The sequence below is a fragment of the Prionailurus bengalensis genome, chromosome A3, assembly GCF_016509475.1.
Source record: "Prionailurus bengalensis isolate Pbe53 chromosome A3, Fcat_Pben_1.1_paternal_pri, whole genome shotgun sequence".
Taxonomy (NCBI): domain Eukaryota; kingdom Metazoa; phylum Chordata; class Mammalia; order Carnivora; family Felidae; genus Prionailurus; species Prionailurus bengalensis.
In genome coordinates this window covers 841,924-857,555 of record NC_057354.1, presented here as the reverse complement: position 1 = coordinate 857,555, position 15,632 = coordinate 841,924, and the positions used below count along the sequence as shown (strand labels likewise).

General features: G+C 62.2%; 1 protein-coding gene across 17 annotated transcripts in view; it reads right to left on the bottom strand.

The window, feature by feature from the left end:
* Positions 1 to 15,084, bottom strand: part of KCNQ2 (potassium voltage-gated channel subfamily Q member 2) — a 52,821-nt gene extending 37,737 nt beyond the window's left edge. For 9 of the 17 annotated variants that reach the window (XM_043553451.1, XM_043553461.1, XM_043553455.1 and 6 more), the window contains exon 1: positions 14,744 to 15,082. In XM_043553451.1, the coding sequence (XP_043409386.1) occupies positions 14,744 to 15,039 (296 nt within the window). In that variant the 5' untranslated portion in view covers positions 15,040 to 15,082. Of the gene's footprint in view, positions 1 to 14,743 lie in introns of all 17 variants that reach the window. The other 8 variants (XM_043553452.1, XM_043553456.1, XM_043553459.1 and 5 more) reach the window with 3 other exon arrangements.
* Between the last annotated feature and the right edge of the window lie 548 nt (positions 15,085 to 15,632).

Below are 15,632 nucleotides of genomic sequence, written 5' to 3'. Positions count from 1 at the left end.
GACGGCAGGCGGGGGAAAGGGGTGGGCCTGCCCACCCGTGAGGAGGAGGAAGGAGGCAGGCAGCCACGTGGGGCACCCCACACCCGCAGCAAAGACAAGCAGATCCCCATGGAGAGAGGCCGCCCACCTGCCCAGCCTCCAGGCCCAGGACTCGAGTCTCCCACAGATCCCAGAGCCTTCCCTCGCTCCCCAGCTGGCCCTGCAGGCCGCTGAGCAACGGGGAATACACTTCTTTCCAGGCCTCTTCCCATCTGCAGGCACCTTGGTGACAAGGGTGCCCTGCCACGCCCCCTGCCACATCCACACTCATACCCACCTTACACAGGGGTACACTGAGTCTCAGAAAGGTGGTAGGGAGCCCTGCCTCTGGCCTCATGATGCCAGAGCACAGTGTCCTTGGTGATGGGGACACGTGGGTGGGGTCCAGCCCTGGGGAGCCTGGAGGAGGGGCCAGCCTCCTGCAAGGCAACAGGGGAGAGTCACCAAAGCCCTGCAGCCCATGGCGGGGCCCCTGGGCTGCAGCGGTTGGGGCCCTGGACAGACCTGGAGTTTCCTGTGGGTGCTCAGGGGTCTGCAAATGGCCAGGGTTCCCACAGTCCTTTCCCTCAGTGACCCCGTGACCCTCAGTCCCGGCTCCTGACAGCTGTGGGAGGAAGGGGCCCTTCTTCCCACCCCTCGCCCTAGGAGAGGTGTTGGGGATGGTGCACAGGGAAGACCAGCACCACCGCGGGGGCCCCTCACGGCACGGCCACGTGCTCAGAGTGTGTCCCCTCCAGGCCCCGAGGACCGACGTGGCTCATGAGGAAACGTTCAGATAGAAATCTGTGCTGTGGTGGCGCAGGATGGCTGGTCTGCTTCCTCCTGATGGGGACAGGTGAGTGGCTCTACCCACCCCACAGGCTCATCCCAGCCTGGTCTCTCCGGCACCCAAAGGCCCGGGTGGGGGAGGGCCTTCTCATGCCCTCCAGCCTGGGAACCGTCCAGGCTGCAGGGAAAGAAAGGAGGGAGGAAGCATCCCCGGTGCCAGAATGGGGCGGTTTCCCTGCAGCCCGAGAATGGTTATGATCGCGAATTCTCCGGCAGCGGTTGCCAAGGAGACCAGTATCTCAAGCAGCCCAGATTCCAGGGGCCGGGATGGCGGGGGGGGGGGGGGGGGGGGGTGAGGAGGGGGAGCCAGGGTGACAAGGGACCTCAGATGACGCTCACGAGCAGCGAGGAAGCGGGCCACCTGGAGACGCAGCTCTGGCTGGAAGCACACCCCCGCTGGCTGCCTGCTGCTGCGCCCCAGCAAACACTGTCTGCACCGGGCAGCAGGAGAAACCGCAGCCAGACGTCAGGAGGGACATCTGAGCCACAGCCCGAGCTCTGAGCAGAGGACTGGCAGGGTCCTGAGGCCTGGGGTCCTGACACACGGACAGCGGCGCAGGGAGGGGCCCAGAGCAGACGCGAGGTGACAGGAGAGACAGAGGACGGTGGAGGCAATCACACTGGCCAGAGGGGCCCCTCCTGGTGGTCAGCCTGCAGCCACACCTGCACGTCACGGGGTGCGCTCTGTGGGCGTGTGCGCGTGTGTGGGTGTGCACCCGCCTGTGCGGATGTGCGTGCGCCTGTGCGGGTGTGTGCGCATGTGTGCTCTGCCTGCCCCTGCACTTGAGACAGGGGCAGCGCCCACCTCCGGGGAGAGACTCCTCTGCTTCTGCTTCCGTCTCCCCGTCCCACACCCTCACCCCATCTGGCAGCGGGGAATTATTTATTTTCTGGGAAAATATGACAGAACCCCTGCCACCTGGCTCCTCAGTCCTGATTCACTGCTGTGGGGCCAACTGGGAGGGTCCCTCGGCACTGGCAGGGCAAAGCCTCCGTGGTCAGGCCCACCCCAGACCCCTTCACAGCCTCCAAAGACTAACTCACGAGATGGCTGGGGCTGTTAATCTCATTTGTGTACTTAGTGAAATCACCATCTAACGAGGGAGCAGCCGGGATCGGAGAGGGTTGCCAGCACACCACTGTCCCTCCAGCCCCCACTGGCTGCTCTTCAGCAAGTGGGGAAGGGTCTCTGACATCCAGCCCTGCCCCTCCAGGCTAGAATTCACAGTGAGTCTACTATGCACCAGGTCCACGACAACCCTAAAGGCAGAAAATGTTCTCACCCATTTAACAGATGGGAAAACAGAGGCTCTGAAGCAGCTCACCATGGCCGTTCAGGGTCGAGCCTGAGCACCGTCTTCCGCTGTAGAAATTCCCTCTCCCCAGAATAATGTCCATCCCAATCAGGCTGTGCCTCCCCGGGGGCTGGGTGGCCCAGAAGCCCAGCAGGGCCCGGGGCTGGGCTAGCTTCCAGTGTGAGGCCAAAGCAGGCCCTCCCGTCCAGACTGGCCGCCGGGCCGCGGGAGCCTCCCGCTCACCTCGTCCGCTAGGACTGCAGCCGGCGCTACAGCCCGGAATCTAATTTCGCCCCTAATGAACTGCTCTGCCTGCAGGACACGCTGCCACTTCCAATCTCCAGTAGCGACGGAGCCCGGACTGCTGACGGCTGCTCCAGGCGTAAACCAGATGTGAAAAATCACTTTGAGATCCCGCCAGCGTTGGAGGGAGGCCAAGGCCGCACTCCTGAGACCCCTCTTCTGGAGCCAAGTCTCACCCGTGGGCGCGGCCTGCCCCCAGCCCACCTGAGCCTGCTAATCAGAGAACAGAAGCTTCTTGGTGGCACCTACCTGCACCTAAGGCTGGGGGAGGTGATGGAGGTGTGACGGATGCCTCAACTCAAGAAGTCCCAGACCTCAGAAGGTCCGGCTCTTGGCCCGGCACTTGAGTCCCCCATAAACAGCCTTGGCCTGCCCAGACCCCACCCCCACCTCACTGCACCCATCCACCAACTGGCACCCGTGGCCACCCCACAGCCACACCTTTCACACTAATGCCCCTTCCTCTCCCAACACCCAGGGCAGGAAGGTGCTCTCAGGGAACCCCTTGAAGCCCCCCACTGGCCAGTGACCCCAGGATGACCAGGGTCCCTCCAAGGTCTCTCTGGACAGGGGGCCATGCAGGTCAGATGTCCTTCCCTCCCTGAGCCTCGCCCCCTAGTCATCCACCCATCAGAAGCCCCAAGTTCACAGGAGCCCCCAGCCCCCCTTTTGCCCACTGCAGACCTTGCCACCCTCCCCAAGAGAGACAGCATCCTGGTGAAGTGCCAGGTGCTCCAGGACTGGGAGGTGTGCAAAGGGACTGAACCCAAGGGGCCCGGGCAGGAAGCCCGCTGGCTCAGCACACAATAAAGGCCATTTCCCCAGGTGCCTCCTGCTCGATCCTGGGAGACCGCGGTAATTACCACCTGGCTCACGCGAGCACACCCGAGGGGCTCCCCCCACCCCACACCCCACCCCACAGGGGCTGCGCCACAGTCCCTACTTTGCACTCCTGGGTCTTCTCTGCCTCCCCAACCCCACCCTTCTCATAGATGATTGTGACCTCCTCCAGGCTCACAGCCTCCAGTCAGAACCCTTCTAGGTGTCTCCTTTCCTCCAAAGACCTCATCTTGGCTCTTCCATCTGATGCACCCTGTGTCCCGTGTCCACCATGCCCCACTGAAAACACCTGCCACCCCCACCAGAGACCATAGGAAGTGTGCTTCACTCCCCTCTTGTCTATTTCTCAGCTTCTGCAAGCCAGCTTCCCTGCCCCAGGGCCTTTGCACACACTCCTCTTACTTACTGCCTGGAGTTCTTTCCTGCTTGCACATCCACCATAGGGCTGCCTCCTCCTTGTCCTCAGGTTTCTGACAGGCTGCCCAGCCTTCCTACACTGGTACCCTCTGAGCAGGGGTCCATTCATTTCCTCTCCTGCTCTCTCTGCTGGCCCCCGAGTACACAGCCAGAACCCACACACAGGGGTGGCATGTGCATCCTGACGCATGACAGCCAAGATGGCCCTCGTGAGGTCAGATCCAACTGGAGAGCAGCCCCCGGCCCCATTCAGACAAGGCTCAGTGGTGCATCCTGAGCAGTCTCTAAACACCACTGGAAAGAACTGGAAAGAAGGGGCCCATGGGTAGGAGCCCTGTGTCCTAGAGGGACCCAGAGAGCTTCCAAAGGCAGAGCATGGGGGTCCTGAGACCAGGAGGGGCTTGGCCCTGTCTGAGGAGCCTGGCCACACAGGAACCCACAACAGGGTAGATGTGGCTCACTTCCAGCAAGGCCACACCCCAGAGGAAATGACGGAGGTAACTCGTGCCCATCCGTACAATCACAGGAGAGCCTCGTGCAAGATGAGGAGGGTTCCTCTGAGGCAGCCAGCACTGCTGTGGATGTGAGCTCTGGGGTCAGGACACAGCAGAACTGTCATCTGCTGAGAAGACATCAGCTTTTGGGGAGAAGGTGCTCAGCAGTGGGATCAGTTAGGGCCACGCCCCACAAAACATCACACGTTCCCTACATGAGCACAGGAACCAACAGACCTGCCTCCCTGCCCCACTGCCCCCTGATGTTGATGGGACAGCCAGGCCTGCCTCCCCCAGGGTCAGTCTCCCCCAGACTCTTCCTGAAGAGCCTCCAACTGGCTCTTGGGCTGGCCCATCCCCTGTGCTCCCACGGCTCACAGCTCTGGCATACTGGTCCCCTAAAATCATCCCTAGTGAGTGTTTTCTTGGACTCCACTCACATGCCTCCAAGTGACAGGAGGCTCACCCACAGGCAGAACCCCTTTTTAACATGCCCCCTCCTTGGTCCCAGTCCTCCCCCAGGCATGTGCGTGGGGTCCATTCTCCAGGCCAGCACCCACAGCCACTGTCTCCTCCCAAGCTATAAGCCACTGAGGGCACAAGGTGAGGGGAGTCAGGGACAGGGCCACCTTGTCACCCGGGGAGCACCAGGAGCTCTTATGACAGAGACAAAGCCCAGTGCTCGCCAAACAGGCACATGTAATTCCACAGGGAAACTTCACAATACGTCGTTAGCGTGGAAAAGGATTAGAGAAGTCTGAATCCTATCTCGTTTAAAAAACGCATAGGATGGGCACAGATGCCTGAAAATAAACCAGGTGACACAAACGTTCTTCCCGTGTTTGACTGTATCTTCCCAGCTCCCCACGAGGGGTGTGTATCATTTCTGTCATCAGCAAAGACGACAGACCATACCCAATGGTTTAAGAAGCTGCTGGCGCCCCTCACTCAGGCAGGGTTGAAACACCTGCTTTCCGTCCATGCCACGTTCATTCAGCTTTTGGCTAGTTAAACCACACATGCCTCAGACACGCAGGCAAGAATGCTAACTGGGAAGAAAGGATCGCTGGGAGCACAAGCTAAATCTGGAGATGCAAGCAAGTGGTCCAGGTGAAAAGGGCTGGTGCTTGTGCAGCCTCCCCAGCCCCTTCCCCAGCACCAGCCAAGGGGCCAAGGGGCCCCTCACGCCCCATGGGCCTTGGCTGGTGCCCATGAAGGGCCAGGGCCGTGGGCTCCTGTTCAGCACCATGGCCAGCACCATGGCCAGCACCCTCTCCTGCCCAGCACCATGGCCAGCACCCTCTCCTGCCCAAAGGCCTGGGGTAGGCCAAGGGAAACCCACCTGCCTTCTTCTTAATCCCATCTGGGACCTAAGCTCCAAAATGCTCCCCTGCTCTGCCCTTGTGCACGTGATGAACAGCACACTGGGTCAGGCCCTGCCCTCCTGAGGGAGGCTCACTGAGGCTCTGTCTGTGGGTGAACAAACTCCCATGGGCCCAGCAGGCTCCTGCGGCAAGCCGTCGGCTGCTGGGCCAGAATCGGCACTTCCACATCCTCTCCCAGTGAACCGGCTTCTCTCTGCGCCTCCCGCAGCTTGTCACCACCTCCCCACAAACCTGGGGTCCCAGGAGAAACTGGCCTTTTCCTCCAAACACTTCAAACATTTTCTTCCAAGCCTAAATGGAAAAGCAAACTCAGAAGTTCTAAGCTCTCTAATTCCGTGGACGGAAAGAGCAAAGCAGACAAGACCTAGGGGGGAGGAGTGCAGCTGGGCAGGGGACGGCCGCACCCTGCAGGCCACCAGGAACAATCCAGGGGGACGCCCTCTGCGGCCGGGCTCACTCGGCACTACCCATCCATCCACTGTGAGCAGCCGACCTGCCACCATCACAGATGATTAAGGGACATCCGGGTACACTGTTCCCAATGACTCCCATTAGGACTTTGTACATTTACAACATTATTCCAAGTAATCCAAAAAAATTAGAGACCTAATTGTATTCAGGCTAGATAACCAGTAGAGACTAATGACACTCAGCTCTGCAGCACGTCCTGGAGATGAAAGTCAGGCTCAGGGCTGACCCGGAACACACCCATCCCCCATTTCCCCCAAGGGGAGCAGCCGTGGCCCCAACCTTCATGGTCTCTGCAAGGAGCCGCCAGGAAAGCCAAGGCCCTGTCCCCCCAGCATCCCTTCCCTTCAACTAACCCCAGGTGCTAAGCAGTGGGACCAAGATTCTGGGCAGCTGGTGGCTGGGGGGGGGAAAGCCAGAACCCCCCCCCCAAGTCAGGTCACCTCTCCCATTTGTGGGGGGCTGTTGGAGAAGGCCATGACCTCTTTGACCCAGCACCTGCCAGGCCTGAATCCCGGCTGCCCCACTTACCATCAAGTGGCCTTGAGTCCATGACCACTCACCTGGGGTCCTGACCTCAGCATCTGGGGGCTGACGGACAGCAGGTGTGTGGAGCACCTGAAAACAATCCTGTTCCCACCCCTGCTCATCATCCTGGAGACTCGGGGAAGGGTCAGAGGACCCCCTTTCTGAGACCTGACTGCCCCTGTGACTGAACCCCGCAGGAACCAGAGTCCAGGGAGCAAGAGGAAGGGTTAGGTTCAACACCTCACTGGGGCCAGCATCCCCAAGGGCCACAGTCCCCTCTCTGCACCGGGAAAGGGTGAGGCTACAGGTGTATGGCAGGGTTGGTGGTGGATTGCTTTAGGGACAAGAGGCTCCTTAATCAGCACTCAGACCCACAGCCAGTGCCCATCAGTGTGACTATACCAGGCCCTTCCTTCCCCACAATGAGCCCCCAGCCTAGTCCCCTTGGGCGCCCCACGAGGACCCATCCTGCCATGCTCAGCAAGACCCTTGCAGAGAAAGCCACACAAACTTACTGAGAGCAAATCATTCTAGGAGCACCTACTCCCCTGGAAATGTGGAGCGGACAGCTGCCCCTGGGCAGCTCAGCCGGAGGGCCCCCAGTCCAGGGACCCTGCAGTCCTCAGGGCCTTCAGCATGACCTAGACCAGCTTCAAACAATAAAAACTCCAGCCCTCCCTGCCCCCAGCTCCAGACCAGTCCATCTACTGAACAGCCCGTGGACCCCCTCCCCTCCGACTCTGTGGCCCCGGCTTTTTATATTCACATAAGGAACAGGCTACAGGGAGAGCCATCTCTGCCACTGCTGACCCTCTCTGACACGCATGCACCTCCCCAAGAACTACAGAAGGAGAGCAAACTCACTCCGGGGGTTCACCACTGTGCCACCAGCAGCCGGGAAAGCGAGCTGAGAACGAACGGATCAGTGCAACGCATCACCACCGCGAAGGGTGGGGCCCAGCTGCTGAAAGGGGCCCCAGGGACAAGGACAAACGGGACTCATTTCCAGAAGCACTGCTTTCTTCAAAACCCTCCCCCCAGCACAGACGACGTTGTTCTCTGGGGACAATCTTAGGTCTTCGTACCTAGGACCCAGCTAAGCTGTTCCAGCTTTGCTGGGCAGGGTGGACGGGTGCCACACAGCCACAACAGGAAGACACACTTCCTCCCGCAGCGACGGCCCGGCGCATCGTCACAAGTGAGGAGCCGTTTTAAGAAGCTGCTGGAGCTGTCAGCACATTGCTGCTGGAAAGCACCACTGAGCTCCAGCCTTGCAGAAGAAAGCAGCCGTGCCCGCAGCGTCTCCCACGCTCTGGGGACAGCGCGGTCGAAGGTGGGCTCAGCCTTGAGGCCCACACACACCTAAGTCACTACATGACTTAGCCGAGGATGGGGGGGGGGGGGGGGGCTGGTCAGGACGCCCAGGCGGAAACCAGATGTCCCCAGCGAAGTTCTTTCGGGTCCCAAGAGTCCGCCCGTCCAACCCACCCGCAACGGTGTTCTTCAAGCCCAAACCGTTCTGCCTCCCTGTCTGGAGGCTCAGGATGCTGGGGATGTGTGCCATTCGGCTGTGAACAGAAGACGTGTCCCCGGACCCAGGCGGCTGTAGAGCAAGCAACTTCCTTCAGGAAAACAGCAGGTCCCCCTGCAACACACAAGCAAGCGTCTGAAGTGTCAGAGGCCTCATGTTTACGTGCGGGCTCGTTAACAGCAGCCACAAACCTCCTGATCCAGGCCCGGCTACTGGCTGATGGCTGAGGACTGGCCGTGGCTGGGCCGAGGGGCAGATGGCTGAGGGTGCTGTCCAGGACATGCTTGCTAACCGTCGTCCACCTGTCTGACCAGTCTCTATGCAGGACGACGCTTTTCATTTTGCTAAGCCACAACCACGGAGACCTGGCAACAACGGCCACGAGCTTCGTGAGCGCCACACACATCAAACACCACGCCGAATGATTTGCAGGAGATGAACACGGAGCTCTTAGCCCCCGTTACAGACAAGAAGACTAGGTCCCGGGACGTCAGTGGAGGCAGGACCCCAGTCAGGTGAGCCTAGAGCTAGGGGTCCCCACCGCTCGCCGTTTTTCACAGGAACGTGCCCTCTGGACCATCTCCACTGGCTACAACGTCACGCCATGAATAGTGAGCGGTTAAGTGACACACCCAATAGGAGGAATTGAGACAGCATGACCTCAGCAAGGGCGAACGTGGTGACATCCGCTACCAACGCGCCCCCTGCAACGTCCATCCAGGAAGACCCAACATTTGTACTTGAGAATACTTAAAAAGAGCCACCTGAGAGGTATCCCAGCACCATCACGGTAACAAGACATTGGGCACACACCAGTCACCGATGTCCCTTATAAGCTCTGCCCCCGAAGGGGAACAGCCTGCAGCCCAGGGCCCATCCGCCATCATGAGCCTTCTAACAGGACGGGTCCTGACGCCCAGACCTGCCTCTGGCCCCACCCGCCCTGTCCAGCCTCAGGCAGACGCTCAGGGGGCACAGAACACGCACTCCGTGGGCTTCCCTGTCCCGCACAAAGGTTCAAGCCTCTGAGGGGTCTCCCCTCCCCTCAGCCAAGACCCCGTTGTCAGTGCCTCCCGTGAAATGTCCCAAGAGCTCAGTCCTCTGGACCTTATACCTTCTACGGGACGGGTAGAAAGCCAGCTCCCAAAGGTAGCCCTGTGGCTCCACTAACAAGGACCCAGAACGTCTGCCGAGTAACGCTCATGCAGAGACCCACAGGGCCTGCCTCGGTCAGGCAGGAGTGCACGTATTAACAAAGATCTGCGGATTAACGTGTTAACTAAAATAAACTGGTAAAACCCAACCTGGAAGCACTCCATCCAGGGGCGCCTGGGGGACTCAGTCAGTTAAGCATCTGACTCTTGATTTCAGCTCCGGTCATGATCTCGAAATTCATGGGTTCAAGCCCCATGTCAAGCTCTGTGCTGTCAGCACAGAGCCTTCTTGGGATTCTCTCTCTCCCTGTCTCTCTGCCCCTCCCCGACTTGTTCCTCCCCCTCTCTCCCTCTCTCCCTCTCTCTCTCTCTCTCTCTCAAAATAAATAAAAATAAACTTTAAAAAAAGAAAAAAAAAGGAACTCCATCCGGACTCAGCCTGTGCCTCCTGGAAGTAATCTGGCTCAGTAACCTGACCTTCTGGGGTTTAAGCTTTGTTAGAAGCAGGGTGGCCCTCCCACCACATGGTGAGCATCTGGGGTCTCAGGGTCCCCAACGCACAGTGGTGCCCACGTCACTAGCCAAGCCGAGCCTCCCTCCTTCTGAGACTTCGGACTTGGAATATTTGACTTGTACGGATTTCTAATAAAACCGAGATTTTTTTTCTGCTTGAATCTGTGAAGCTGTCCAGCACTGAGCCTCCCACCTACCCTATCGCCTTGCAGACCCAAGAATGTGTGTGGACACTGACCCCGTGTGACAGTGGACAGTGATCAAAAAATGTTACACTGGTACAGAGTGATCTCACTTTCAACGGAGGGTGGGAAGTTCTGCAAAGATGCCCGAGGTCTCCAGGCCAGCGAGGATGGTCTGCTGAGCCCTGGTTTCCCTGGAAACCACAACTCTCCTGGCATTCCCACCTTTGTGGAAATTTCCATAAGATTCTCCAAGTCCCAGTGGACACTTTCTCCCCAGGCCTATAGAGAGGTCTGCGACTGGAAAGCAGTTGAGAATACAGCCTTCTTCTGGAAACACAGAATGCTCCGTCAGCAGAGGAGGGACCCTGCCACCGCCCCGGGGCCACACTCAACCCCCAAATGCAGTCAGACCAAGGAACAGAGTGGCCAACACTCAGGGTCAAGGCTGAGGGCCAAGGCTCCACCTCCCACCCAGGTGGCCCACCGGTGGCAGATGAGCGGGAGGGGACAGCAGGCGGCCTGTGCGGGCCAACAGTGTGACCCCACTTGGGTTAGCCAAGGCCACGCAGGGGACTGGAGCAAGGCCATGAAGCCCCGGACCCCAGCCTGCTGCTGGGGGTGGGGGCAAGAGGTCACACGGGGCCCCACAGCCCCCAGCACCGGCCCCGCAGCAGATGCCATCTGAGGACACAGAGGGCTTGGCAGTCGAGCCCAAGAGAAAACAGCTCACAAAAAGTGAGCCAGTCAAGTGAGCCCAGACTTCACGGGCTCAGCCCCGTGGCCGTCACCGGCATTTTCCACCCGGCCTATTTTAAATGCAATTTCATCCTGGCAACTTAAAGTGGCTTTCAGATGTTGGAAAGGTTAAGCAATCTGTACCCCCAAACTCTCATCTCCAAGGCAGAGACCCCTTTCGGCCTGAGTGGGGCAGCTCCGGAACCCTCTCAACCTGGCCTGGCCTCAGTCTCCCCACCAGTGAGAATGGGCACCTCCCAGGCTCCCAAGGACACATCCGAGACCCACACACTGTAGACACAAAATAAACCCCACCCCCAGCTGCAGCCAGAGAGACCACCCTAAGGAGATCCCCCTGAAGGACTCCCATTGAGCGCGGGGGACACACCCCTGAAAGGTGGCCTAAGCCTTTTCTGTGGCTCACATCCGCTTTGAGAAAGTCATGGAAACTCCAGACCTTCTATCTCGAAAACCCTCTCACACAAAAACGCCCCCACTGTCAGGGTGCACAGAACGTCCGAACCCTGAGGCTCCAGCCTGAGGAGTGAGGAGGGGCAGGCAGTGGGGAGGAGAGGAGGGGGGTGAGGAAAATCTGTGGGCCTCCTGCAGCTGAGTCTGACCCCTTTCCCACCCCACACGCCCAGGTCCTCAACACAGGGCCCCACCCAGTGCTGACAACACGGTCAGGTCCCCGGCAACCTCACCCTGGACCCACGTGCAGCCTGGGCTGCTCACCCGAATCTGGGTGGGCTGTCACATGGGGCAGGTCAGCCGGGGCTGGCTGTCTATCTCGCTACGAGCAGAGGAAGGGACCCTCCAGGGGCGTCAGGGCAGGGGGGGTGGTGCAAGCTGTTTCTGCCCAGGAGGGCCCACACCTCAGCCGGTGTCGGATCCCCCCTGACGCAGGGAAGGCTCCTGTCTCCAGAAGCAGGTCTCAAAAAGCTCACACCAGGAAGGAGTGATGGCCATAGCTCTGGTCCCAGAGGCGTGTCTTCGGAGAAAGCCCCTTCCACAGACGGAAGAGGGGGAACCTGCCTGAGGCCCACCAAGCCGGGAGGCCACAGGGCGGCCACCCTCCCTCCCCACCTCTGAGAACCACTGCCCCCAGGATCCCCTGGGACACCCAGAGGGGCTGGCACACCTCCATCTTCCAGAAGCCAGGCTGTGGTGGCAAAAGGAGAAGAAATGTGGTCCCAGGGGGCTCAGGGCTGCCCCAGGCCCGAGGACTCCTTTCTGGCCGGGACAGACTGTAGAGGCCTTGTGCCTGCCCTCCACTGGCTTCCCCAGGCCCACTCAGTGCCAGGCAGGGAAGAGGGGCTTGGACTTCATTTAATTAATGAATCAACAAACCAAATGACACTCAGATACGGGCCAGTCCTTGTGCCGGGCAAGGGGATGCGAGGGTTGCCGCACCGTCGAGTAACTTGGCCCTCGAGCAGGAGACCAGCACCAGGGTGGGGCTGGGGCACCCAAGCACGGGCACAGGGACGGGGGAGAACTCCACACCTGGGGGCCTGGGGGCTGAGTAGGAGCTACAAAAGCAGGCAGAAGACACGTCACCATCCGGGGAGAGCCACTGGGCCACCCTGAGAGAGCAGCTCAGGTCTCCGGGGCCCTGGGAACAGGGAGTATGATGCCCATTTCACTGTGGGAAGACTGAGGCCTGCACATTCTGTGACTGCACTCAAGTGTCGAACCCAGCAGCTGCCGAGACCTCTGCTCCCCTCCTGCCAGTGAGCGAGGCTGGGGGGGGGGGGGTTGGGGGGGTTGGGGGGGAGGGGTGCGGAGAGAGCTCTGTGCCCTCGGTAGAGAAGCAGGAAGGGGCTGAGCAGGCCGCCTGGGCAGCGAGGACCATTGTCCCCCATGCCCCCACACGCCGCAGGTCTGGACATCCAGGCTCACAGACACCTGAGGTGGACCCCAGCACAGACCCCACAGACACGAGAGCCGCAACCAGACTCAGGCTTCCCTCACGCTCTGCTTTGCTCTGCTCCCCGTTCTGGATGCTGCAGCTTTTAGGGGGCAGGAGGGGCTGGCTGCTTCAGGCCCCGGCAGGGAGGAGCCACTCAGGGCTGGAGATGGGGCCACACAGACGGGGCCACACAGACGGGACCCCCAGGACGTCCTGCCAGCCAGGGACGTGCAGGGCCAAAGCACAGCACTTGCTCCGGCAGCCGCACCACGGGTCTGGCAGAGGCACCCAGGGGCTGGGGGCGGGCTCTGTCCACATACTGGAGGCCACCTTGGGCCGCGACCCGGATGACCAGAGCTGGTCCCACCAGACGGGGAGGGAGGTGGTGATAGGAGGGCCACTGGTGAGGAGACACAGGGCTCTTCCCAGGACGGACAGCATACCTGAGTATGCCTACATGGGAAGAGCCAGTCCCCTCACTGGGGCCGGTGGGGGGGGGGGACACTCATGTTGCCAGAACAGCCCCGCCCGTCTGGACTCCCAGGTGGTTCAGCGCTGGGCCTGGAGACGTGCCCGAGGCACCTGCCAGGGCCGTGGTCCCTCCCCAAGACACCCTCCCCTCCAGCATTTCCCTCCCGGGGTGTTCTCCCCCATCCCATGGAGGATCTGTCCAGGGCACACACTCACAGGCACATGGGCACATTCATGGGGCACACACGCCTCCCGTACCGAGGGGGCACATGGAGGTGCTTTCCCAGAATCCGTCCCTCAATCCCATCCCAAAATGCCTCTTTCATACAAAATGGCCGAGTCCCGGTCCCAGTCTAACTGGGATGGCAGAGAGCGCCTGCCTGCTCAGAGACTGTGCACGCCAACAGCCCAGTCCACACACAGCAGCTCCCGCAACACCACACACGTGAACACTCATGTGCGCACAAGGCCGGTCCGAGACCACCGGACCTGCCCCAGGAGCCGGGAGTTCCCTGAACAGGGCCTGGGAAACCAAGAGCCCGTTCCTGGGCCAGCAGCACCGCTCCTCCTGGGTGACCACTCTACCAAGGAGGGGCTCCAGAGCCCAGAATGTGCACTGCGTTAGACACATACCTGCCCCTCCAGCTGACAGGGGTCAGGGCTGCTGTGTGCGGGGGGCGGGGGGTCCAGGCCGGGCCAAGGAGAAGGGCAGGAACCACGGGGCAAGACAGACCACAACCCTCAGCCTAGAGCTGGGAGAGGGAGGTAATATTTGGACACCCCTCCTCCCCATTTCAGCAGCCCCGAGGCTCATCCTAGCTGGAGAGTGAGCCGCTTGGGGGTTGAGGAACAGCGGGCCAGCCACTTCCCCCAGCCCCCTGCCCCCTTCCTTGTGGGAGTCTAGGCCAGAGGGGGCCTCCAGGAGTCCAGATCCAGCGGCAGGACCCGCAGCGCCACCCTCCCTCCCGGCTGGCCCTTTGTTCAGCGCAGCGGCCGTGGGGAGGGGCCTCGGGCCGAGGAAGGGAGGCTGGGGCGCCGCACATCTCCCCATCCTGCGGGGGAGGGGCTGATGAAACCCAACCAGGCCGCTGGCGGTAGGGGGATGGCTCCCCCACACCCGCCTGAACGCCCGGGCCCCAGAACTCCTTCCAAATCGCACTACCGTCTCCGCCCTTCGCTTTAGCCAGGGAACGCGGGCCCCCGGCTCAGAGCACGGCACCGGCGTGACCGACACGGGCGGTCGGACACACAGAGGCCCCCCCCACCGCCCCGCGCCCCCCCCGCCGGCGTGCACTCATAGAGCCCCCCCCCCCGCCGTGCGCCCCGCGACCCCGCCGGCGCTCACTCACACATAGGCCCCCCACGCTGCCCAGCGACCCCGCGTCCGCGTCCCCCGAGACCCCCGCCGGCGCGCACTCACCCGTAGGCCCCCCCACCGCCCGAGCCCCCCGCTGGCGCGCGCTCACCTGCAGACCCCCCACCGCCCCCCGCCGGCGCGCACTCACCCGTAGGCCCCCCACCACCCTCCGCGGGTGCGCACTCACCCGTGGGCCCCCCCACCGCCCCTCTCGCCCCCCGTCGGCGCACACTCACCCGTAGACCCCCCCCCCACCGCCCCTCGCGCCCCCCGCCGGCGCGCACTCACACGTAGGCGTGGTAGACGAACGCCCAGCCGCGCGGCCGCTCCAGCACGTTGTAGAGGAAATTCTGCAGCTTGCGGTAGAAGGCGTTGCGCTTGGGGGGCTTCCCGGCGCCCGCGCCTCCCGCGCGCGGCTTGCTCAGGATGCTGCCGCGCTTGGGGGCCTCGGAGCCGGCGATGAGCAGCGCGCCGTCCCGGGTGGAGTCGGGCGCGCCGGGGTCCAACCCCACGAAGCCCACCTTGAGCTTCTTCTCCCCGCTCGGGCCGGGGTACACGCCGCCGTTGCGCGACTTCTGCACCATGGTGCCGGGCGGCGCCCCGGCGGGCGCGGGCTCAGCGGGCGAGGCGCGCGGGGGGCGGCGCGGGCCCGAGCCCAGGCCCCCGGCCCGGGAGCCGCATGGCCGAGGCGGCGGCGGCGGCGGCTCCGCGCTCCTGCCGGCCCGGGCCGCGCGCCGGGGACGCTGCGGCCGCCTGGCTCCGCCCGCCGCCTCGCCCCGCCCCCGTTAACCCCCGCGACGCCGCGCCGGCCGCGGGAGGGGAGGGGGGAGGGGACCCGGCTGCTCCAGGCGTCTGGCCGCCCCGGGCCGCCTGGCCCCGCTCCCGCGGCCCGGTGTGCCCTGACGAGGGAATCGGGCCCCCTGGTCGTTCCCTGGCCAGACAAGCGCGCCGCCTGAGCGGCCCCCAGCTCTCCGTGGATGGGAGCGCCTGGCCCCAGTCGGATTCTTACCAGCTGGGCCCCCAGACTGGACGCCTGCGAGCAGGACGGAGGGACGCCCAGGACGGAGAGACAGGCACCGGCTCTTGCCGGACCCTCCGTGAAGGCCCAGCCCACTAGGCACTTATGCTCTTGGCCTCTAGGTGGGCCAGGCATGAAGACCCCTTAGATGCAGGTTCC